The sequence below is a fragment of the Prosopis cineraria genome, unplaced genomic scaffold, assembly GCF_029017545.1.
Source record: "Prosopis cineraria cultivar Desert tree isolate PC_DT_omini unplaced genomic scaffold, ASM2901754v1 PC4, whole genome shotgun sequence".
In the NCBI taxonomy this organism is placed as follows: domain Eukaryota; kingdom Viridiplantae; phylum Streptophyta; class Magnoliopsida; order Fabales; family Fabaceae; genus Prosopis; species Prosopis cineraria.
The window spans coordinates 36,906,474-36,933,631 of NW_026555335.1; the positions used below are offsets into that span (position 1 = coordinate 36,906,474).

Here is a 27,158-nt window from a genome sequence, read left to right on the forward strand (position 1 = left end):
ACACATAATAACTAAGGCCATGTTTGGTATGTAAGAATCATGCAAGAAGAACTAAAAATGGAAACAAAATTTTGATGGAGTCAAGTTTGATACACTTGAATTGTGATTCTTAGAAATTCAAATTCAAGAAAATTTTTTTAAATTGAATTCTATCATATTGAGGATGAAATTAGTTAATTCCTTAAAATTAGTTCTTCAAACCACCATACCCTCCATCATATCTCTTTTATTTTTTCCTTGTTTTGTCCCCTATTGATCATCAAACATTGGTGAGGGAGCCTTGAAACACCCGACTCCTACGATGGCATCAAAGGAAGCTTGCAAGGACAACCACATTGGAATGGAGGTGATTAGCAAGAACAACAACGACGGCCCTGCGCTGCTCCTTCTTCTTCCACAACCTCTGCTAATAGCCCCGCCCACTGTGGAGAGACGGTCATCAAAGTCAATGACAACATCTTCAAGTTAGTTGCTTTTTTTGTAAATTAAAAAAAAATTACCCCTGACCTAGCCCTTCTCATTAAAAAAAGGGGAAACACACTCACAAATACACACAAATATGTCAATATTGTTGAATCTGTATCTCAATTCATATGTATAATAATAATATGATAGAATAAAGTAATTCATACGTACCTGAAGAATCCATGAATGCTAGAGAAATCTCGATTACCTTGAGTATAGGCAGGTACACAACCCTCAGGTCCCCAGAGCCTTCTGAGAGTTCAGAGATAATGGAAGTAGAGGAAAATCAGTCGTGTGTTTGTGGTTACCGACTAATCGTCTTATATAGATCAGATCGATAACCGCCTTATTAAATAATTAAATAATTATATTATCTATTATCTCCGACTCAGTCAGTAAGAGATAGGAAATAACTGACGGCTACTGGGTTGTGGGTTGGGCCTCTGCCTATTGGGCTCACTTGTGTGGTCCACCTATCACGGTCCACACAAGATCATAAGGACCAATTTATTGGGCTTACTAATTAATGCTAATTCATAAATAATATTCCAACAATCTCCCACTTGAATTGCATTAATTAAGCAAGTTGTATAAACAAGCCACAAACAAATTCAGAAAATGAAACTCCACAAAATCACTGAATCCTATGGGGAAACAAGTGATATGATATCTCATAATCTGAGTAAATTATGAAATTTTATTTCAAACACAGCTCAATAAGATAACAACATAAATCACTGATTCCTATGGGGAAGCAAGTGACATGCATAGCATACCACAACAAAATCATTGAATCCTATAGGGATACAAATGATATAGACGCATCTAACTGAACTGAACATAACTCACAGAAGAAAAACAAAGCCTAAAGAGAAATCGCAACATAAAAGTTCTCAAACTCCCACTAAACTAGGGCATTAAGGGAATTCACAATACCCATACAAGTTACATGATTTTGAAAAACTTCTACAGGTAAGCCCTTAGTCAGCGGATCTGCAAGCATCTGTGTGCCAGGAATGTGTACCACACGGGTTTGAGACTCAACAATTTTCTCTTTCACAAACATAAGTTTGATATCAAAATGTTTTGTACGACTGGAATTTCTGTGATTGTTAGCATAGTATACTGCCGATTTGTTATCACAATAAATGGTCAGAGGACGTGATATTGACTCAACTAGGTGCATGCCAGATATCAACTTCCTCAGCCATATAGCATGACGTGTAGTCTCAAAGCAAGCAATATACTCAGCTTCCATAGATGAAACTGCCGTAAGTGTCTGTTTCACACTCTTCCAAGAGACAGCTCCTCCAGACAACATGAAAATATAGCCAGTCGTGGATTTACGATCATCCAAACAAAGGCAAAATTTGAATCTGAAAAGCCAACAATCTCAAGATCTTCTGATCCTTTAAAGTCATAATCAGAATACCCAACAACCTCAAGAGAATTTGACCTTCTGTAAGTCAACATATGATCCTTTGTACCTTGAAGATACCTCATAACTTTCTTAGCAGCCTTCCAATGATCCGGACCTGGATCATTTAAGTATCGACCCAGCACTCCAATGGCAAAGGCTATATCTGGTCGAGTACACACTTGAACATACATAAGGCTGCCAACAGCGGAAGCGTATGGTATCTTTATCATTTCAGCCCTCTTCTTATCATTCTTGGGACACTGTAACTTTGACAACAGCTCACCTTTCTGTACAGGAGCAGGTGAAGGAGAACATGAATCCATTTTGAATCTCTTAAATACCCGCTCAATATAAGTGGCCTGTGATAAACCAAGAACACCACGAGATCTATCACGATGAATTTGTATCCCAAGAACAAAGGAGGCTTCACCCATATCCTTCATGTCAAAATGGCAAGACAATAGGTGCTTTATCTCAATGAGGAAATTTATTGAATTGCTAGCTAATAAGATATTATCAACATAGAGAACAAGAATCGCAAAATTGTTCCCATCAAACTTTTGATAGATGCACTGATTTGAGACATTCTCAACAAAACCGAGAGAGGTGATAACTTCATTAAATTTCAGATACTACTGCCTAGAGGCTGTTTTAGCCAATAGATGGATCTCTTTAATTTGCACACTAGATGTTCTTTACCGGATTCAACAAAACCATCAGGTTGTGTCATGTAGACTTCTTCATACAAATGCCATTCAAGAACGCATCTTGACATCCATCTGGTGAAGATCAAGATCAAGCTGTGCAACTAAAGCCATTACCACTCTAAAAGCATCTTTGGTGGATATCGGAGAGAAGGTTTTTGTGTAATCAATACCTTCTTTCTGGTTGTAGCCTTTAGCTATAAGTTTGGCTTTATATCTATCAATTTCACCTCTAGCTCCTCGTTTTGTTTTGAAGACCCACTTGCAGCCCACTGGTTTAAACCCCTTTGGTAGCTCTACAAGCTCCCATACATGATTGCGGTACATAGAGGTACATAGAGGTAATTTCTTCACTCATAGCCTCCAACCATTCAGAAGAATGTGAGCTAGAAATAGCCTCCTGGTAACACATTGGGTCTAAGCTATCAATAGCATCTGAATCAAATTCCTGCAAATATACCATGTAATCATCTGGAATAGCAGACCTGCGAACCCTTTGGGACCGTCTCGGTTCAACAACCATGTCCCTATCACCCTCTAAAGGTGGTTCATCTTGAGCTTCATTCTGATCCACGGCATTATCTCTGTCAACATGAGGAGTTGTCAAGATAGGTAGAGGCAAAATGCTACTTTCGTCATGCAAGGTAATATGCCTAGGCACAAAGCTCCCACTGTCTAAGGCATCTTCAAAGAAGTAAGCTCGGTCAATTCAATTACCCTAGTAGTGTGATTTGGACAATAGAATCTGTACCCACGAGATCCGATGCAATAGCCAATAAAGAAACCATCAATAGTTTTAGCATCAAGCTTCATCTGTTGTGGATTGTAAGGTTTTACCTGTGCTTTACAACCCAAACTCGCATATGCTTCAGCGCAGGAGTCCTTCCAAAATACAACTCATATGGAGTCTTTGGAACTGACTTGCTAGGAACTTGATTTAAAATATAAACAGTAGTTTTAAGTGCATCACCCTACAAGAATTCCGGCATTGAGGAGTGACTGATCATGCTCCTAACCATATCCATGAGAGTACAATTTCGCCTTTCTGCAACCCCATTTTACTGTGGGGTGCCAGGCATAGTATACTGAGCTTCAATGCCATGCTCTTGAAGGTACAAAGCAAATGGCCCAGGGTTCCTGCCAGTCTCAGTATATCTCCCATAAAATTCTCCTCCTCTATCAGATCTCACACACTTGATCAACTTGCCAGATTTTAATTCGACTGCTGCTTTAAAGGTCTTGAATGCATTAAGGGACTCGCCCTTTTCATGCAAGAGTTCAATCCATCCATGACGGGAGTAATCATCCGTGAAGGTGATGAAATATCTGAAACCACCCATAGCCAGAGGCGTGATAGGTCCACAGATATCAGTATGGATTAGGTCTAAAGTGTTTTCAAACCTCTTTGCACTTTTGGTTCTAGCTCTAGTAGGGAATTTTCCCTTTATACAGTCAACACAAGTCTCAAAATCTGAGAAATCAAGGTCTCGTAAGACGCCTTGTTTGATCATGCGCTCCAATCTCTCTCTAGAGATATGACCCAAACGACGATGCCATAACATAGAGGAATTATCATTGGGCCTTTGACGTTTATGCCCAATAGCAGCATTGACATGAAGATTAGGAAGTTCAAGTGACCAATCATTCAATCGATATAAACCATATATCAAGGAAGCGACACCAATATTAATGGAATCAAAATAAATGTCAATTTTTCCATTTCCTTGGAAGAATGAATAGCCACAAATATCCAATGCAGAAGTTGAAATTAAATTCCTCTTCACAGAAGGTACATAAACAACATTGTTCAAATGTAAAACATGACCAGAATTTAAATACAAAGAAACAGTTCCAATGCATTCAACTGATGCCTTGCTCCCTGCTATGCTAAAGACTAACCTCTGTGCCTCACTTGGAACCTTCTGGTTTCTTAGCCCCTGTAGAGAATTCACAACATGTACAGTGGCACCAGAATCCAGCCACCATGAGTCAAAGGAAGTTTCAATGGTGTTAGATTCAAAACAAACTAGAGCTAGAGGGGCAGTTTGAAGAGTTATACCTTCACTTTCTTGTTTGTTTTTCAATTTGAAGTAATTAGCTTTAATGTGACCCAGTTTCTTGTAATAATTGCATAACCCTTTAAAGGGTTTCTTCCTCGACTTCTCACTCTTATCACCATCCTTCTTAAAGGTTGGATTATTAAGCTTTGGGGCATCATGCTTCTTCCCTTTTTTCTTATATGACCCTCCAGATTTGCTGCTAGAGCTATGAGAAACATAGTTTATTGAGTGAGAGAAATTCTTTTTATAGCTTCCTTTTCTTGAGTGACTATCGATGTCATCTGGTCAACAGACCATTCAGCTTCTTGTGAGTTGTATGAAGTCCTCAAGAATGCGTACTCTGATGGCAATGATTGAAGAACGTGGTAAACTAAGGTACTTTCACCCAAATCAATCCCATATGACTTAAGCTTGTTATAGTAATGAACAAGCTTCAGAATGTGCTCCCTGACACCAGAAACTCCGTCGTATCAAGTATTGTCAAGAAGTGACAGATAGTAGTTCTTTTGAGTCTTGTCGAGCTTCTTGTATTTGTTACCAATAGCTTTCAAGTACTCTACTGCAGTATCATTTTCAGGGATGCTGTCCCTAATTACCTTTTCAATTGTGTACTTGATAATCGCTAGACAGATCCGGTTGGACTCACTCCATTGTTTATGGAAGGCTATTTCAAAAGTACTGGACTCGGAAGAGAGATCCACAGGCTTGGGCTCTCTCAGAGCTAAATCTTTCTCAGAAATGGTCAAATACATATTGGGGGACTCTTTCCAGTCATCATAGTTAGTCCCATTGAGAGCCTTCACAAAGGATAGTTGCGTAAAAGCAGAAACTGAAGTCGCAAAACAGAAAATGGAAAATATTAATTATGCGTGCATAACATAATTATAAAACAGAATTCCCCAACAAGCGATTATCAATTATGCAACTATAACCATGCACCAAGAAGGCTCATATACCATCAAGATTTAGCTCACACAAAAATCCATACAAAATAATGCATTAAACATTTCCATACCTATAGGGTACAATAAATATCTAATACATTAAAGGAGTGCTATTAGCCTATTCTCAAAGCCAACCATTAAAATCACATTAATAATGTCATACCTATGGGGTATGTCCATTATCAATGCTACAAGATTCTAAACATCATCAATGATTTACAAAGTCACAAACTTTATGATTTTAGGACAAAACAAAATAATTTTAAAGTCCTTAGGGTCTTTTGGGAATTAAGGAACAAATTTAGGACTTAAGTGAAATTTTGAAAGGTAATCAGGGGAAAATAAGTAATTGAGGAAGAGATTTGGGTCAAAATTACAATTCTGAAAGTTAAGGGACTAAACTATAATTTCCAGAAATATAGTGGGGCTAATTCGTAAATATAAGGAATTATGGGCCAAAGGAGGTAATTTAAAACTGGGGCCGAAACGCAATTAACAATTTTTTTTTAATTATACTGGGCCTATGCGATTTGGGCCTAATGGACTTGGTCCAGCCTACCAAAAATTTTTTTTTATAATAACAGCTCTGGGCCCAAACGAAATTTGGGCCCAGAACTATGAAACCGGATCCCTAGGATCCAGTTTCATGATCCTGTTGCAGCTTCTTTCAGCTGCCGCGAGCCAGAAGCACTGGGAAGGGGAAGGACGAGCGGTAGCACCAGTGAACCAGCCGACGACCACAACGCCGGAGGTCCACAACTCCAGCAGTGGCTCCAGCAGCAGTGCAGAATTAACTCTCGCTGGTTCCACGTAGCGGCAGAGAACGAAGCTGCAAACGACGCACCGGCAGCTCCGTTTTCGGCGATCATGTCCGACGTCCTTGGAGTCCTTCTCCGGCGATAGAAACATACAGTGAATAGGGAGATGACACCGAAAAGGAGAAAGACGACGCACTGGCAGCTCCGTTTCCGGCGATCATGTCCGACGTCCTTGGAGTCCTTCTCCGGCGACAGAAACATACAGTGAATAGGGAGATGACACCGAGAAGGAGAAATTTTTTTTTATAATAAATATAATAAGATTGAAAACAAAGTTCTCATATTCAAATCTGAAGAATATGGATCATAAGAAATTTATCAACATGAGCATGAATCTTTTCAATATATTAAAAAAAAATATACGTAAAGGGAATTGAGATATACAAATTTAAAAGTCGTTACCAAGGCTCTGATGCCACGTGTTGAATCTGTATCTCAATTCATATGTATAATAATAATATGATAGAATAAAGTAATTCATACGTACCTGAAGAATCCATAAATGCTAGAGAAATCTCGATTACCTCGAGTACAGGCAGGTACACAACCCTCAGGTCCCCAGAGCCTTCTAAAAGTTCAGAGATAATGGAAGTAGAGGAAAATCAGTCGTGTGTTTGTGGTTACCGACTAATCGTCTTATATAGATCAGATCGGTAACTGCCTTATTAAATAATTAAATAATTATATTATCTATTATCTCCGACTCAGTCAGTTAAGAGATAGGAAATAACTGACGGCTACTAGGTTGTGGGTTGGGCCTCTGCCTATTGGGCTCACTTGTGTGGTCCACCTATCACGATCCACACAAGATCATAAGAACCAATTTATTGGGCTTATTAATTAATGTTAATTCATAAATAATATTCCAACAAATATTGAGTTTGAACCCAATACATTTTCCAAATGCTGCTTTGTTTAGAATAAGAAGAGAATAAGAAAAATATGTATGAAAAAGAAAATAAAGAAGAGAGAAAATTATGAGGAGAAAAAAAGGAGAGAGAAGAGAGAGAACTAGATAAATAGGACATTTTTCATACTAGTTTTCTCCTAATTTTCTTTTGAGAAAAAATAATAATAATACATGCTTGGTATATGAAAAACGTTTTCAAGGAAATGAGAGATACACCCATCACATTTTCTTTCTAGATACATTTTTGTTTTTCTTTTTAAGCAATTTTTTATATACGAAAGAAACGGGGGAAAAACTTTATATTATAGATGAAGGAAGTCTTATTCTTTTAAATTTTGGAAGAATGACAATAAAGTCCCAAAACTTAAAAATTATTATAATTAAGTTCTTGATAAATTTTTTTAAAAAATAAGCTACAAATATTAATTTAAATAGTTACAAATAAAAATCTCAACTGCAAACTGAAAGTTGTATTTAAAATTTAAATGTCCTACTTGCAATTAGAACTTCTAAATTTATAGCTAAACCTAATTTAAAAAAAAAATTGTCGAGGATCTAGCTTTCATAAATTTATTATTTTTGAACTTTAATGTTATTCTCCCTTAATTTTTTTCCCCCTTATGGTTTTTCCCCAATATTTTCCTCCTATTGCAAATGGATGGTGAAGGATACCAAAGCCATTCAAAAATGACAGACATGAGTTTCCTTATGTCGCATCTCATGTTTACAAACGGTTTGCTCTTATTTGGGGAAGCTTCAATCAAACAAATGTTGTGTACCTACGCCTACCTACATTTCGTCCATTGCATTGCAGTTTTCTTGTGCATTTCATCCTTTGTGGCTTTCATCTTCGCTTCAAATCATTTTCTATTTCGTTTTAAAACTTGTTTTTTTTTTTTTTGGATAAAGAAGGGGCAAAGCCCCGTGCAAAATACAGCAATTCAATTATATATATATATATATATATCAAATTTGTAATAAGTAATAAAAAAATAATCATCATGATAGTATGCATTGACTTTAGAAATAATTTTTTAAAGGTAAAATTATATATAGGTTTCATGGAGGGAAAAAATAAATTATGCAAAATTACATTCAGATCTTTTAGGACTTGAGTGAATTTAAAATTAAAATGTAAGGATAGTAAGACCCTGTTAAAAGTACATCACATTGATCAAATAATTTACAATTATTTCATTTATAATTTCCAACTATTATCTCATTATTTTACAATTATAACTTTACATGTTTAATAGTTAAATCGATCATATTTTACTAACAAAGTTTAACATTAATTGTTTAAATTGATAATAATTTATAATAATTACTTTAATATTTTATAATTATAACTTACATATTTAATAATTAAACCGATCATGCTGATCATGCTACACATATCTAATAATTTAAATATTAGATATGTGAAGTTACAATTGTAAAATATTAAAGTGATGGTCATAAATTATTGATAAGATAATTATAAATAATTAGTGTCAAACTTTGTTAGTAATGTATCATCGATTTAACTATTAGACATGTAAAGTTATATTATAAAATGTTAAAATAATAGTTATAAATTATCAATAAGATAGTTGTATACAATTAGTATTCAACTTGTAAGTGATGATTAGCTTAACTATTAGATATATGAAGTTATAATTGTAAAAAATTGAAGTGATATTTGTAAATTATTGATGAAATAATTGTAAATTATTTAATTGATGTAATATATATTTTTAACAAATGTATTATTATATTTACATATTAATTTAAATTTACATTCATGTTCCAAGAGACTTGTATGTGATTTTTACATTTCACCGAATTTATTTATAAATAAGTCTATTCCATAAAACTTATACATAATTTTTCCTTCTTTTAATATGTTTTTAATTGATTTTATATTGAATATTTTAAATAAAAATTTAAATGACAAAAAATATTAAAATAAGTAATTTCCTAATCATTTTATAATTTTATAATTTAAATTTAAAAATAATTATAAGAATGTCCTGCTAGCAATGGGGAAAAAAAGTGTAATATATTATCAACTTTTCAATTTTTTTAAATAATAATAAAATCTCATCAAAATATGTAAATAATAATTAGATCTTTTAAAATTAAAAATACTATAATTCATCTTAAATCTCTGAGTACCTTTCTAACATTAATAATTTTAGGTTGAATGACTAAATTGCCTCTTATTTAAAATAAAAATAATGGGTTTGGCTTCATTTTCTAATCATAATTTTTGTTTAAGTGATTATAATTTTTATTTTATGAATCGTAAAAATTAGATAAGAAATCAAAACTTTAAATGGGAAATTTTTTTATGATTGATAAACAAGTTTTAAAAATAATTGATCCTAATCACAATTTTAACTCTATGAATTATAAAAATTGAACAAAAAATTGCAACTTCCTATGTGAAATTTTTTTTATTATTAAAGTCTAAGTTCTAAAAATAATCAATTATAACTTTTGTTTAAGTAAGCCCAGATTTTTATTATGTGAATCATAAGAATTGAATAAAAAATTACAAGTTACTACATATGAAATTTCTTTATCATTAAAGGTTGAGTTTTGAAAACAATCAGTTATAACTTTTGTTTAAATAATTATAATTTTTATTTTGTGAATCATAAGAATTAAATAAGAAATCACAACTTATCAACTGAATCCATTATTTTTTTTATTTTAAATAAGGGATAATTTAGTTGTTTAACCTAAAATCACTAATGTCAGAAATTATGATATTTTAAAGAACTTGATTGTCATTTATATGTTTTGGTGGAATTTTGTCATCATTTTGTCTTTTCTTAATTTCTTGGATCAAATATTAAATTAATTTTAATACAAGTTTACAATTTTTGAGACGCAAATCCCTAAACATTAAATCCTAATTTCTAATTACTGTTTCAATGACAATTTTACTATCAACAATTATAGGTTACAGGATTTTTCTTTTTAAGAAGAAAAAATTAATCTTTTAGTCCTCTAACTTTTAAGTTACTTATAACTCAGTCTTTCAACTATACTCGCTGTGATTCAATCCTTTAACTATGACTTACCTATGACTCAGTCTCTCAACTTTTGAATCATTTACAAATAGTCCTTTAATTTTTGTTAATTTTTTTCATGTTAGCTTATATCTCACAACAATGAGCAAGAAGAGGATATTTTAAAATAATATATGAGCATTTTATCCCTCTTATTTGATAAGATATTTTTTAAAAAATTAAAAAAAAACAAAGACCGAGTTATAGATGAATCAAAAGTTGAGGGATTGAGTCGCAGCGAGTCATAGTTGAGATATTGGGTTACAAGTGAGGTAAAAATTGAAAGATTAAAAGATTAATTTTTTCTTTTAAGAATTATATACAAGTTTCACTCAAAATAATTAATTACTCCCATATCTATTCCTAATCTCAGTTGTTAATGGACTTAAAAGTAATTAATTGTCTTAAATGAGATCTTAAAGTAATTCTTTCTTCTTCTTCTTCTTTTTTTGACAATAAGTCAAGCTTATATTAAAATAAAATGTGAATTAAAAGATTGTATGGTTGACTGTGGCCCAACAACCAAAAACCAACAAGATTTTATCCACTGACAAATTAGTATAATTAAATTTTTATCAGGGGAGATATTCATATTTAATGTTCATCTATAACTTTAATAAAAAAGAGATATGTAAATAAAAAAAATATTGGCATAACCAAAAGCTGTCAAGAAAAAAGTTGCACAGTAATATTTTGCTTTATATATATATAATTAATGAATACAATTTAAATCAATCCCAATTTAAATTTCATTATTCTCCTCCAAAATACACATTAAATTAATTCGAAATAATTAGGGTTAGAACTTAGCAATATCTGGAGCTAGCTTTACTGGGTCTGGTATCACCTTTTTTTTTTTTTTTGCCAAAAATATTACTATGTAGTTTGATCATTTCAATTTTCTAATCTAAACTAATCAAGAGTATTAGCTATACAATTAACAATATTTCTCAACAAGCCAAGAAACCAATACTCTTTTAAATATAAGATATTTTTATTTAAGGGGTTTGGTTGGGAAAGATTTTATATTATCTTATTTAATTTTTTTGTAAAAGGGAAGGGAAAAGGATGCGACATAATAATTATTTATAATACTCATATATATTATGATATTATATTATATATTTTTTTACTTTTATCTTATATAAATTAATTTACACCACAAAAGAATTTTACAATGGACAATCATTTTTTTACCAGTAGATTAATTAAACAACGTTGCTTATATGATAATTTTCTTTTTTATTTATTTCTTATATAATTAATTATACATCTTTATTCAAATTGCTTAATTTATGTAAAATTCAATTTTATCCTATATAATTTTAATAAATGCATAAAAGTGAATATAACAAAAAAAACTGACTCACCTTCTTTTTATTATACCAATAATAATAGAAGAAACATAAGAATGGTCGCTAACAATGGAACCAAGAGAAGCCTAATCACAACCCATCTTCATCTCTCCAAGCTTCTCCCATTGTCGCCAACAATGGAGTCCCAACACCGCAAGCAGCCAAATGCTCAACGCCCTCGTCATATCCAAGCCGATACCTCCTCCAAGCAAACCATCCAAATGCTCGCCGAACCTTCTGACACCTTCAAGCACGCCTCCTCCTCCCTCCTCTTCATCAAATCCATCCTCAAGAAGCAGCAGCAGAAATCCGACGAGACAATGACAGGACAACGCATGGGAGAGAGACAACCTGGACTGACAAGGGGAGAAAGCCTCTCTTCTTTTTTTCTTTCTTTTCCCTTCACTTTTTCAATCTTTACTATTCATATCATTTTATTAAATATTTTTTAATTATAAAATTAATAAAAAGTGAGGATTGAAAAAGCAGTGAAAAAAACGAAGGGAAAAAAAAAGGAGAGGCCCCCTGGTCAAATTAAGGAGGGAAGTGAAGACCCATGGACTAGCGTGGAATACAATAAAATGCATGAAGGTAAATTAATTTAAAAAATTAACTTCCCTTCAAAAAATGTCAATTTGAAGGAGATCAAGATGAGGGAGGGATGGAAGGAGAAATTTTGGTTCCCTTCCTCTCCTTACTTTCAAACCACTTAACCAAACATATCTTACCAGATCTCTATCTCAAGAGAACAATTAAATAGTTAAAGATTTTAATATTTTTAACTTTATCCTTCTTTAAATGCATGGAAATGAGCCACGTTAATGACATATGTTTATACTCCTATAAATTTTTTAAAGAAAAAGACTTAATTAAATATGCTTAAAACCCATAAATGGTTTATATACTTAAAAGATTTTTTAAAATTAAAACGCACTTTATTGTTGAAGGGAAAATTGCATCTATGGGCTTTTGAACAAATTTATTGTCCAAAAAGACCAAAAGAATGTGAAATTGCTTTGCAAGACCAAGATGCCTAAATATAATAAAAATTCATGGTGAAAGGCAAAACCAAACCTTTGTTTTTTTTAAAAAATACCCATTGTCATTGGCTGTTTAAAACACCACCGATGGCAGCTAAAGCTCCGGCTATCGGACATTAAATTTAAATTTTTCAATATGGCCAAGATAGCTTTGAACTCTTAACTATTTGATCACCAAAAAATATCAATAGCTATTGAGTTATCAATGCTTCTTCATTGTATATTACACAAATTTTATATATGATAACTTTGTTTTTATTTATTTACTTATCATTTTATAAATAATTACTTTTTAATTACTAACGGAAGATTGTTAAAAAATTTTTAATATGCATCAATTTTTATAAATATTTATTTTTTTTATCAAAAATTTACTTGTCAAAAGTTTACGTAAGCTTATTATTTTAATACAAATTTAATTGTCAAATTAAAAAGGAAAAATGTCAAAGTTAGTTGAGAGGATTTTTTATTTTATAAATGATTACTTATTAATTATAATGGATCTCGTTTAAAAAAAATTAATATGCACCTACTTTTATAATATTTACTTATTTTTATTACCATAAGTTTATTAAGTTTATTTATCAAAAACTTATTTGAACTTGTTATTTAATCAAATTTACTCATTAAATTATTAAAGAAAATTGTCAAAGTTAATAATGAAAAACTTATCATTTTATTATAAATACTTATTAATTACTAACGGGAACTTGTCATTATGGTGTACATTAAATTTTCTTAACAAGTTTTCCTTATTAATTTTAACAAGTAAACATTCCATAAAATGATAAATAACTATTTATAAATGATAAATTTTCATCACAAACTTAATAAGTAACTATTTTCATATTAAATATAAAAAAACACGTGCTATTAAAAATTTTCATAGGTCTCCATTATTAAATTAATTTAATAAATAACTATATATGAATGACAAATAACTATTTATGAAATGAGAAGTTTCCTTGACTAACTTTGATAATTTTTCTTAATATTTTGAAAATTAAATTTTTACTAAAATAAGATGTTTAAATAAACTTTTAAAAAAAAAACTAAACGTTTATGAAAATCAGTATATATTAAATTTTTTAATTTAACAAAATAATTATCTGTAAAATGACAAATAACTATTAAATTCATAACAAGTAGTGATTGGAAAAATTGAAACAAAGTTAATAATACATAAAACTCTGTGCAATATGCAATTAAGAAGTATTGGTAGCCATTAAGCTGTCAATTTTTTTAGTGACCAAAGGTTGGGTTGAGTGATTTTTTTTTTTTAAATGAATGATAGTTTTCTCTTTTCACCATAAATTTTAATTATATCTAAACCATTTGGTCTTGCAGAGAAATTTCATATTGTTAGTCCTTTTTGGTGATAAATTTGGTCATTAGATGCAATTTTCCCTTGTTATTAAAATGGAGAGTATTAAAAAAAACATTGTAAATGTTGGAGGTTTAACTTGCTTAGAATGGAAAATCAATGGATTGACTTCCATTTGTCAAATGTCAATGTCCTACCTGTAAATTCCAGATTTCTGACTCCGCAATTGAGAGGGGCAAAAATTTTTTAAAAAGAGTCTGAGCTCAAAATGAGCTAATAACGACATGTATATTACTGGATCACAGATTCATGGCTAATTATTTTACTTTCAGTAGGATCCTAAGTCAAGAGCTTAATAAACAATGACCTTGCAGAACCTTCATGGCAATAAAAAAGATAGTAATTAGTAACCCACCAGAAGGAATATTATTTTTTAAAAAAGAGTCTGAGCTCAAATGAGCTAATAACGACATGTATATTACTGGATCACAGATTCATGGCTAATTATTTTACTTTCAGTAGGATCCTAAGTCAAGAGCTTAATAAACAATGACCCTTGCAGAACCTTCATGGCAATAAAAAAGATAGTATTAGTAACCCACCAGAAGGAATATTCCTTTATTTGAATTGCCTGCATTATCTAACTCTACAAATCCTCATTAGACATAAATTGAAACTCAAACTCTCAGATTTCAAACTTCAATAATGCAAGGTAATAATTTGATGCACCGAAATCATAGTGAATCTGATCTGGAGGTACCTTCATTGAACTCATGTGGCAATCAAATATCATTCATTTGTCCAGTTTATGGTACAACATGCTTCGGAAAGCTACAACAAACAAGATGCTTTAGTTAAGAATATTTGTTTGTTTCCTGCGCATAGGTCAGGTCCCGCTTGGAAGCAATTCATATTCACAATATAGATATAGATAAATAAATAATAAATAATTCAAATAATAAGAGATAAAGAAATTTAGATATGTTACGGCAGAAGAATCTTTTATTATCACAGTAAATATTAGAATTGAAACAGATATCAACCATTGCCACAGGAACACACAGAAAACACAGGAACTGAGCTTCCTATATATGGAAAAAAATGATGAAAAATCATTTTTTTTACACAGGGAGATAGATCTTTTCAATAATTGAATGATGCAACGAAACAAGTGAAAACAGGAGAGAGAAAGGTTCACGGGCATGGCAAAAGAGGGATTATATATTACATTTCTGTCTGTCTTTCTTGTTTTGTTATTCCTAATCGGAATAGTAAATATGTGATTATGAGTTGTTCATAGGTGGGCCAAGGTGCCAAACGAGAGGTCCCAAATCACCACAGAAAAGAGTTCACGGGTGTCTCCTTTATGACACTGAATCACATTATTCAATAACACAGGTTTTTATTTTCTTTTTGAACTTGAACAAACAGGTTAAATCTTTGAATGAAAGTGAACACATGAATTGATTAATAATATCAATAAATTACACATAACTCATCATTTCTTTTTAACCCAGTAGGGACCTGCTCTTTCTAATGTGATCTTTACTTCCTAACAAGGATAAACTGATCATAAATCTTTTAAGAGAGGCTTCACTAGGCTTCCAAGATGAGTTTGAAAACTAAATTAGGGGGCAATGGACGTATGACCAAACGACATGAAGCCAACCCTTGTTGATGAAAGGTCGTAGGTTTGATCCGCTAGCAATTTCAAGCATCTACCTTGCTCTAGGTAATTTTAAACAAAAATTGATGGTCATAAACAGATATAATTAATATAGTGTAGTGAAAGATGAGGACAGATTAAAATTGATGGTCTTGTCAACTTACGCGGATGTGGAAGATTTAAATGGTTTTGCAGCATCATAAAATAGCAGCCACAAACTTGAGGTCCCCAGGGCCCACCACTTCGTTCCCAATCCCCAGTTTCCTTGCATGTCACTCCAAATTGCTACGAGACTGTACTTAGGATTTTGCAGTAAATTTTTTGGCAAGTAGTATTTATTTAGTATCGGCACCTGTAGAATGACTAGGTCTAGGAGCTCAGAGCTTCAGACACTATTTTCTCCCAGCGAATTTCCTATATTACCTCTGACCTAAAAAGAAAATAACATTAATCTAATCAAGATTCAAGAAAGAAGACAGTGTTAAAGAAGGAAGATGAAGGTAAACGAGTCATGGTTTATGGCTTTATGCACAAAGGACAAGTGGCTGTAACTTAAAAAAAATCCCCCACGCGGGTTGAAGGGCCACTTTGTAAGTTGAAACTCCGTATCAGTAGTTTCTCCAAAACCATTAACATCACATCCTTATTGTAGTTGCTGTTGGCCATAAAAGATATATGTGCTGGATAGCCGTCCATCTAAAACATGGAGAGAAACCACGTGAACTGTAGTTATTTTTTAATCAAATGAACTATTGTATTTTCTAAGTTCTATGACGAATTATATCATTATGTTACAGAACAGCAAGAACTAGTGCACGTGAACTATGGATACAAGTTCGAGGACTTTAGTGTCATTGCAGGTAAATTCCTTCTTACCACTTATTGCTTCACAGTCTGCAGCTGAGGCCAGAACATTTTGGATTAAATAAGAGAAGCGAAACCAAATGGGATCGGAAAACAAAGTGAGTAGAAGAAACGACATTGAAACAATGAAGAATCAAGGCTGTGAGGTCGAAGCGATAGGCATCAACTACAAGATCCGCACACAGAAAACAGAGCACCCTTTTAAAATCTTTAGCAAATTTCCAAAACAAATCGACCAAGAAAAAGGCCAAAAACCAGAAGAAGAAGAAGAAGAAGAAGAAGAAGCAAAACCTGAACAAGCATGCAGTGGTCGAGTAAGGCATGTCCTCAAGGACGTGAGCTGCCAAGCCAAGCCACAAGAAATTCTCGCCATTTTGGGCCAAGTGGAGCTGGAAAATCATCCCTGCTTGAGATTATTGCTGGTAAAGTTTACCCACAAAGTGGGTCCATCTTGGTGAACCAGAAACCTGTAGATAATGCTCTGTTCAGGAAGATTTCAGGGTATGTTACACAAAATGATATTCTGTTTCCCTTACTTACGGTTGAAGAAACCTTGATGTTTTGTGCAAAGCTAAGGCTAAAGCTTCCTCAAGATCAACTCTGCAGCAGAGTCAAGTCACTGATTCAGGAGCTTGGACTCAGCCACGTTGCTCAGACTCGAATTGGAGATAACAGGGCCCGTGGGATATCCGGTGGGTGAAAAACGCCGAGTTTCAATTGGAGTTGAAGTCATCCACGACCCCAAAGTAGTGATTCTGGATGAACCAACTTCCGGCCTTGACAGTACATCTGCCCTGCAGATCATTGAAATGCTAAAGGTCATGGCTAATTCAAGGGGCCGAACTATAATCCTAAGCATCCATCAACCTGGGTTCAGAATTGTAAAATTGTTCAACTCTATATGTTGTTAGCCAATGGCCGTGTGTTACACCATGGAACTGCGGATTTGTTGGGTGTCAATCTAAGATTAATGGGTTTAGAGCTTCCACTTCATGTTAATGTTGTTGAATTTGCGATTGAATCCATTGAATCCTTTGAGAAACAGAGGAAGTGTCAGCAATTTCAATTACAAACGCCTCCACAATTGCCCGCTACAATGCAGCAAAAGAAAGGTGATATTCAAGGTGAGAGTAGAAGTGGAAAGTTTACTCTGCAGCAGCTCTTTCAACAATCAAAGGTAATTGATGAAGAAATCATCAACGCTGGAATGGATTTCACTTGTGATTTTGCAAATTCTAGATTGAGAGAAACTATGATTCTCAGTCACCGGTTCTTCAAAAACATCTTCCGTACAAAGGAGCTCTTTGCATGCAGGACGATCCAGATGCTGATTTCTGGACTCGTTTTGGGCTCCATCTTTTGTAATCTCAAGGATGGGCTAGAGGGTGCTGAAGAAAGGGTAGGTCTATTTGCGTTCATATTATCGTTTTTATTATCAAGCACAGTAGAAGCGCTGCCAATTTTCCTGCAAGAAAGGGACATTCTAATGAAGGAGACCTCTTGTGGAAGCTACAGAGTATCATCCTATGCTATTGCAAATGGCTTGGTTTACTTGCCATTCCTACTCATCCTAGCCATTTTATTCACCGTACCCTTATACTGGATTGTTGGGCTTAACCGGAATTTCACAGCTTTTTTGCACTTCCTGTGGCTGATTTGGTTAGTTCTTTACACTGCAAATTCAGTAGTGGTGTGTTTCAGTGCTTTGGTGCCTAATTTCATTGTGGGTAACTCAGTGATCGCCGGAGTCATCGGGTCATTCTTCTTGTCTCTGGCTACTTCATATCAAAACAGGAAATTCCAAATTACTGGATTTTTATGCATTATATATCACTGTTTAAGTATCCCTTTGAAGGGCTTCTGATTAACGAGTTCTCCAACTCAGGCAAGTGCTTAGGGTACATGTTTGGGGCGTGTGTGATGACCGGGGAGGATGTGCTTAAAGAGGAAGGGTATGGAGGCGAAAGGAGTAAATGGAAGAATGTTGGGGTTATGGTGTGCTTCATCCTGTTTTACAGGTCGGTTTCCTATATGATTCTTAGATACAGATGCTCGCAGAGGACCTTCTAAGGTGTCATCATATGAAGACCCCTCTCTTGCGGGTTCACATGTCTTGGATTTTTCTGCAAATAGCAACCAAAGAAAAGATGTCATATCAACAAAATGTATAAACTATTACAGGTTTGGTCAGTACCAGCAAATTGTACTAACTTGATATATGTTAATTTCTGCTTTTTTAATGAATACTTAATTCACAACAATGTCTCTCTCTTCTCCATCTAGATTCCTCCAGTGCTCACATTTTTTCGTATACATGTCCTTGCCGACTACCTAACCCATCAGTTTCGTTCTCAACAAATAATGAAATAGAATTATAATTGAAGGAAGAGCTTTTTACCAGGGTTGAGGGGTAAGCTTAATTTCAATTCTGCCACTGTATTACGGTTGAAGTACATGTCTGGCAACTGAAATCAGCCAATTAAGTAAGAGTTTATATCAAATGATAAAAATACAACGATATGAAGACAATATGAGAATCATTGTCTGCCTCAGATACCCCAGTATTCTCTCTAGAATCCCCCCTCCCGGGGGGGGGGGGGGGGGGGGACCTCAAAGACCAAGTGCTTGCTTATGCAGCGGATGGGTAAATGTCATGCTTGCTTGTTTTTAACTAGCTGGCCCGGCAACCGGTCCGCAAGAAAGCCGGTTCATCTACTGCTTTCAAACCTGCAGTAACTAGAAGATTCTGCTCAGGGTTCAACAGCTACCGATTTGCGTACTTTGAAAAGTTTCGAGGACAAGTAATTCATTATTAATGTGTGGTCTTCATCCAACTTGCAAGAACAAAAAGGCGTGAGAACTTTTAATACTGAATATATTTCCTTTTTCCGGCGGTGCCTCTTATCTTTCGCCAAGAAAACATGCACATGACTCCGAATTTCAATCCAACTGCAACCGGGTTGCTTTATTACGCCCCGTTGCCTCATCAGTTTCCGAACTCTTACTACATCTTTCCATCTACCAAGCTCAGCATACATGTTGGAAAGCAGAACATAAGGTCCTGAGTTCGAAGGATCAGTCTCCAAGAGCTTTTCTGCCACATACTTCCCTAACATTATGTTGCCGTGAACCTTACAAGCAGCAAGTAGAGATCCCCATACAACAGAATCAGGCTGCAATGGCATCGCCTCTATCAAGTTTTTGGCTTCATCAAGGCAACCAGCCCGACCTAGTGAATCAACCATGCATGTATAGTGATCCTTCAACGGTTCTAAACCATGCTTGGTTCTCATTGTGTAAAAATAATGACGCCCTTCTTCAACCAGTCCAGCATGGCTACAGGCACATAGAACTCCTATCATTGTTACATGATCTGGTTTTTCACCAGAAACCAACATTTCCCTGAAAATTTCAAGAGCCTCTAAGCCATAACCATTTTGTGCATATCCCACAATCATGGCATTCCATGACACGTTATCCCGCTCTACCATGTGCTCAAAAACTACGTGACCATCTTCAACCAATCCACATTTTACGTACATGTCAATGAGAGAATTTCCCACAAAAATATCTGGCTCTCCTACAGACTGGAATCGAAATCCGTGCTTTATAATGTGAGTATGAGCCTGTCTACCCAGCTTCAGGTCAGAAAGATTAGCACATGCATTGAGTAGATTTCCAAAGGTGTAATGGGTTGGCCAAATGGATTCCCTTTTTAAGAGGAGGAATAATTTGACTGCCTCTTCATTCTCGCCATTTTGTGTGTACCCGGCGATAAGTGCATTCCAAGATACCACATTCCTCTCCATCATTTTTGAAAACATCAATCTGGCCGCTTTCACACTTGCTGCCTTTGCATATCCACTAACCATTGAGGTTTCAGACACTACGTTCCTGTGTGGCATCCTCATCAAAAACAAATCTGGCTTCATTTATTCTATTGCATTTTGCATACATGTCAACCAATGCATTACCTAACACAAGGTCATCCCTAAAGTTGTCGCATTTCATCACACGAGCATGAATTTGCAAACCTTCCTTAATAGCCGACAAGCTTGCCACAAGCACTGACCACACTGGCTAGAGTAATCTCATCTTGCTCAATCCCATTGTTCGTCATCTTTACAAAAACCTGAAGAGCTTCACCTGCAGGACCATTTTGCTCATAGCATGTGATCAAACTGTTCCAAGAAACTACATTGCGCACCTCCATGCCATCAAAAGCTTTTTGAGCACAAGTCACCACCCCACATTTACCATACATATCAACAAGAGCAGAACCCATGTAAACATCAAATGAGAAATGAGATTTTGAAATCAGACCATGGATTTGTACACCCATACGCAAATCTGCTAACCCTGCACAGGCACTAAGAGCACTGCCAAAGGAGTACTCGTTCAGCACAAAATTCTCACTGTGCATGTCAACGAAAAGTTTCAGAGCTTCATCAAAGCGATCTTGTTGAGCAAAGCCTGATACCATGGCATTCCATGAGCACTGATCAGGCTCCGGCATTGACTTAAAGATCCTTGCCGCCTCATCAAGATTACCAGACTTTGTCAATGTACTTAAAATGGCATTCCAACTAAAAGTGTTCCTTTGGGGCATACAATCAAACAGTTTGAGTGCATCATCTAAACAACCGCATTTCCCATAGGCATCAATCAGCCTATTCTGGATGAAAATTTCCAAGGAAAACTGGGTCTTAATGACTCGAGCATGAATTCGACGAGTGTCAAGCCCGGATTTTGATCGGATACAAGATTCCAAAAGCTTTGCAAAGGGTGACGAGTCGAGGAAAGAGAGGTCACCGACCAATTGTTTGACGAAACCATGTCTGGCCATTCCATAATCTTCCAGAAAGCAAGCATTCTATGTTTGTCTATAGCAAGACCAAGTCCTACTCGGTGCTACCCAAAGAGGCAAAGGCTTCATAGAAAAGAACGACACCTGCTTGCTCTTTCTCTAAAAAATCCATCAAATGTTGGCGATACAATACAGAGTTGCGCTAGGTAAACCTGCCTTCATAGAGAAATCAATCACGAATCACGATCTATGCATCATGCAGGGGGCATATAAGATACAACCAGGCTTATCAGAAGTCGTATCAGGATTCAGGAAAATTACAAATACAGACGATATTGTCGAAACTGTGTCAGAATTTTCTTTCTTTCTTTCTTTCTTTCTTTATTTTTTTATTTTTTGATATCAACCTGTCAGATAGTTTTCACAATGATATTGCAATGTAATGTCGATCATAATCCATGTACACTCGGAAAATTGAAGCGAGGTCAAATATCACTCTTAAATCATATTTTGTATTGACCTGAAAATTTTTTAAATATTACGAAAACAAAAAATTTATATATTAGGTAAAGTTAACGCAACTCGGATTCTCTCCTCCGGAATCCCACCTCCGCGTCTCCAATGCAGAAAAGGAAAATCTGGACCCTCCAGATTTAATCTGAACGGTTCATATTTTTAATTTGATATTTATTAAAAAAAAATATATAAAAATATATAAAAAAATTTAATAAATCTACTCACCGATACAGTTCAAATTTATTATGTATGGTGCAAATTTAAAATTAAAATTTTTTAATAAGTTGATTGCACCATTCAAAATATATAGAGAAACTAATTTAAATTTTTAATATTAAATTTAGATTATCCACATAAAGCTAAACAACTATCACATTGGTGAGCAAATTTATGACAATTTTTTATAATTTTTTTTTTAATAAATATTAAATAAAAATAAAAGATAAAAAATATTAAATTTAAATTATTCAGATTTAATAGAAGATTGAAGGAGGGTGGGAAGAGGGAAGAGTGAGAGGAGAGAAGCCAAGTGGAAAATCAATGATTCGTCGTCTCCTTGCAGTATTTATACTTAAATAATAACATTATGTTTTTATAATCTCTGTCTTAATTTATAAAAAAATTTTAAATAAACTTATATATCAATAAAATTTATTTACAATCTTATTTTTTTAAAAAAAAAATGATATTTACATTTTCAAAAATATATTTTTTTTTTTCCATCTAGATAAACGACGGGGAAAATTCCAACAGAAACTGAACAACAATCAAACGCGGACAAGAAACGCCCATATCATCCATTTGCAGCAAATCACAAAGCTCCCAGGAAGACTCTCTGTAAAATAATTTTCATTTAACATTCTACTGTGAAAGAATGTTAAAAAGAAAGAATAAACTAAAATGTATAAACTCCTTAATTTTGAAGTAGTTATAACCTTCTTCACCTTTAAACATTAAAAATAATTTTCCTAACCTTTAATTTTTTTTTCAAAACCCCTTACTAATTATAGTATTTTTTTCATAAGGGTAAAAATTTTATTTAACTAAAAAACATTTTAAATAAGATATTATAAGAATTATGACTAATCAATTTTTTATATTTTTGGATAGTTGAAGCAATGAGAGCCAAACAAATATCATTTTCACCATATTAAATTTTATATTTTTTGTATTAGTTTTATCCATTTTTTTATTATCAATGGTGTATATTTCTCTTGTTAAAGGATAATTAATCTAACTTATTAATATTTAAAATTTTAAATATTTTAGCCATGTCCATGATATTAATCTAACTTGAAATATAAATAAAAATTTATTTTCTAAAAAAAAAAAACTATGCATCATTAGTAACAAAAATGAATAAAAAATAATTTAAACATTGATATTTAAATTATTAATATTTTTATTTGATAGCATTTTTTAATTAAATGAGATTTAACCCTTATGAAAAAAAATATAATTAATAATACGGGTTTTGAAAAATAAAATTAAAGGTTTATTTAATTTTTAAAAGTGAAGAGTGTCATATGTAGAGCCAAAAAAACAGGTTGAGCCTAAATTTAACAGGTTGGGTTAAATAAATTGATCTATTTTTTAAAATGGGTTGAGCTAGCCTAACCTGCAAAAACTAACCGACTAAAATAGGTTGACCTGCGAGCTAGCATATTTTTTAAAATATTTTTTATTTTTTAATCACATTATATCTTTTTATCATAACAATAATGACAATATTTCTCAAATATATAATTTATGACTCCCAAATATGTCTTTTCATTTGAAATATAGTGTAAATCCTTTTTATAATTTATGAATAAAATATTTGTTTTAGTTTGTAAATTGAAAATTTATAGTTTTTATTAGAAAAATATCTTGAATATGTATTATTTGTTAATTACATAAGATTTAGTAATTGAAATCATAAATATGAATTCATTGAGAAAAATAATATAGTTTTATATTCAAAATATCTAGGCAAGAAGATGATTAATAGTAAAAATCTAGTAAAATGAATTTACTTGGCTAAATTCTATATTTATTTTTTTTTTTTTAAATTTTTTTAATTTTTTAATTGTTAATTTGCTTTGAAATGTGACTATATATATATATATATATATATATTTATGTTATATAAATTTTAAATTATTAAAAAAAATTTGATAAATTTTTGTGGGCTAGCTAGCCCATTAGAAAATGGATTGGGTTAGGTTTTCCAACCTATTTTATCCAGCGAGCTAGCCCAACCCAACTCACAAAAATGTTAGCTCACGGACTGGCCCGTAACTCATTTGCCTAATGCTACTCATATGCAGCTACCTCAAAGTTCAAGAAAATTTTATGCATTTTAGCTAAAAAAATATAATGGGAATAATAATGTTGGTAAAGGATTATTAATAAAATCTTATTTTATATTTTGAGATACTGAATCTTTCAAAAAAAATCTTATAAATTAAAATGAAAGAAATATTTTAATTTTGAATCGAAAACCTGTAATTTATTTTCTTTAAATTGAGTCCTTATCTTTGATATGCTATGAGAGCAGAGGCATCTATCTTTATGGTTAAAATTTTTTAATGCTTTTTATTGTTATCAAAAAAAATCATTTTAATACAGTTAAAAATGAGATGACGTGGCTGACAGCTTGATTATTTGGAGGATGGCTCAAGCACACATATTAAATAACTTTTATTATTAAATTAAATTATATAAAAAGTTTTAATATAGCTATGGAGACCGATAGACTAAGACACATGACTGACCACAATGTCAAACTTATACCCAAATTTTTTTATGAGTTTGGAGGATGACTCAGAAACATCAAATAGATGGAAGATGTTATAAAAGAAGGCAAAGGAATGCTTTCTCCATTAAATCTCATGGAAGAAGAAGGACCTACAGGGCGACGAGAAGAAGAAGAGAGAGAACGAACATGTAGGTTTCACTTTAATCAAGGAACCAAAGAGGAATTGAGAAATCAAGTCGGAAGTTCTAGTGAAGAAATATTGCGGGTCAAAATAGGATGCATATGATTGCTTGGGATGAAGTTAAATAGAGCAAACAAGTTGGGGGATTGGCATTAAAGATCTCAATAAATAAAATGCTGCCTTTATTATGAAATTACGCTAGAGCATTCTTACAAAGACGGATGAGCATTGGGCGGGCTCACTGCCCAAGGCTAAGTATGGATGTGGAACTGGCAGAGATCTATCTGCTGTAAAAAAGTCGTCCTCTTCGCATGCCTAGCAAGGTATTGTGGAAGTTTGGGATAACTTTTTGTAAGGTTGATAGCATGTAAATGTTCGCCGACATCACTCACACATCATTATGGTAATTAAAATTTAATAAAACTCTCTATTAAAGCTACCACAACTCAAAGGTTTAAAAATAATTAATTTAAAATATTAAGATTCTAGAAAAATATTTTTTTTAAGTATTGTTTAAGCTCAAACGTTGGTTAAAAATTAGTTAAGAGCAATACGGAAGCATGGAAATCAATTCACTTCAAGATAGACTAAAACAAGTCACTTTGCTCTTATCTAGTCTGTCCGCCATGGTGGATGGCACAAAGGGACGAATCCCTCGAGGGTCTCTTGTGCCACGGCGCAACAATCACACACCGTGGTGCGCACCTGCTGTTATGGCTTATTTTCAAACTTTCAAAGCGCGTTGTTTCGCCATCCAACATCTGATTAGAGCGATTCAAGTGTCCACAGAAAGCTCTTTGAGTCCTTTAGCTAATGGCACTAATTTCATACTCAAATAATCATCCGTTTAAAAGATGAACACCCGAATTTAAAATAATTTATTTTCACAACAAAATACATACTATGGTGTTCAACTCACATTACACAATGCCAATAGCTTCAAAGACACCTTAACCATTTCAAATGAATCACAAATCACATAACAATTTATTCATACCATACAATTAATCAATCAAGCTCAAAATGACCACTAAACCCCATTGGATAATAACACAATGGGGTGAATAAAATTCAACACACAAATTAATTGGTTATTTTGGCACTCAAAACACTTGACATATATATTACATGTAAGTGTAAATTGGCCAACCACACACTTAATCCACAGTAACAATCTTGGTCTAAGATTTACACACTTATCACAAGATTCACACAAGTAACATCCAAATAATGTCATGTTTTTAAGTAGGCAATATTTAGTGACAATATTTATTACAAAACCAAAAAGGAGAAAGGAAAGAGCTATACTACAATGCTCTTCACTTTTCAAACGCTCCTTCCTTTCCCTTGCTCCTACTAAAGCCCTCACTTATAAAATATAACCACGGGGTGAGATAAACATCTCAATAACCAGTATAGTTCATCAAATGTTTCTTTTCACAAATAATCATGAAAAAATATCAAAACTATAGTAATAACAAGTATACCATAATTATGAGATAAGTGTATCTTTCCTAACAAAACACATAGTTTCACACTAGCATGATCGTCTAACCACCGAACCTCCAATGCTTCTCGACATGAAACCATAGGCTCTCCTGGATTAACCACTTGTTGACTCAAGCACACTTTCAGTGGTAGAAATATCCGACCAAAGGTAATCTAACCTGCCTACAGACTATAATTTTTCTCTCTTCACACATTTATGATAGAGGCATCGTTGACTCCTAATCGCACCCTAATAGGTACTACGGAATTGTCAGACTGCCAAGATGTCCCATGGTGTCAGCCCGACTATATGGATTTTTCATTTACATATCTCCACACACATATTCCTACATATCTCGAGTGAACTCCCACCCCTTATGATCATGCTCTTTCATAAATTTCATCACTTTTCATCATATTCTCATATCACAATCTTATACACATCGAATATATATATATATATATTAACTAAAATTGATAACCTTTTACAAATCAATTTTTCATGTAAAAATCATTTACAATGTCACACTATGCACAAAACTCTTCAAAACCACTACTTTATCATTTTTAATTACTTCTACACAGTTATAATAGTTATAAACATAATAAATTATATGGTTACCTTAACCCTTTATCACACAAAAAGGGTTACCATGGCTCAACGTTAGCTCCACATATTCTATACACATGATATGGCCCGAGTAATACTCAATCTAAACCAATAAGTGATAATCATCAATTATCACTCTGGATAACTCTGAATTCATCAGATTCTAAGTGCTTAAAATACTCAAATT

The 27,158-nt window shown here is 33.3% G+C and overlaps 2 protein-coding genes across 2 annotated transcripts; one reads left to right on the plus strand and one right to left on the minus strand.

Annotated features, from left to right (window-relative positions):
- Nucleotides 1-16,482: 16,482 nt before the first annotated feature.
- On the plus strand, nucleotides 16,483-18,890 carry LOC129308476 (ABC transporter G family member 5). Its single transcript, XM_054949596.1, is given in 5 exon segments — nucleotides 16,483-17,001; nucleotides 17,004-17,323; nucleotides 17,325-17,529; nucleotides 17,532-18,395; nucleotides 18,398-18,890. Coding segments are annotated over 5 exon segments (1,983 nt in total). The 5' UTR covers nucleotides 16,483-16,709; the 3' UTR covers nucleotides 18,700-18,890.
- A 489-nt stretch (nucleotides 18,891-19,379) lies between these two features.
- LOC129308994 (pentatricopeptide repeat-containing protein At2g13600) lies at nucleotides 19,380-21,921 on the minus strand. The gene is given in 3 exon segments (XM_054950344.1): nucleotides 19,380-20,534; nucleotides 20,536-20,688; nucleotides 20,690-21,921. Coding segments are annotated over 3 exon segments (2,094 nt in total). The 5' UTR covers nucleotides 21,476-21,921.
- Nucleotides 21,922-27,158: the final 5,237 nt, after the last annotated feature.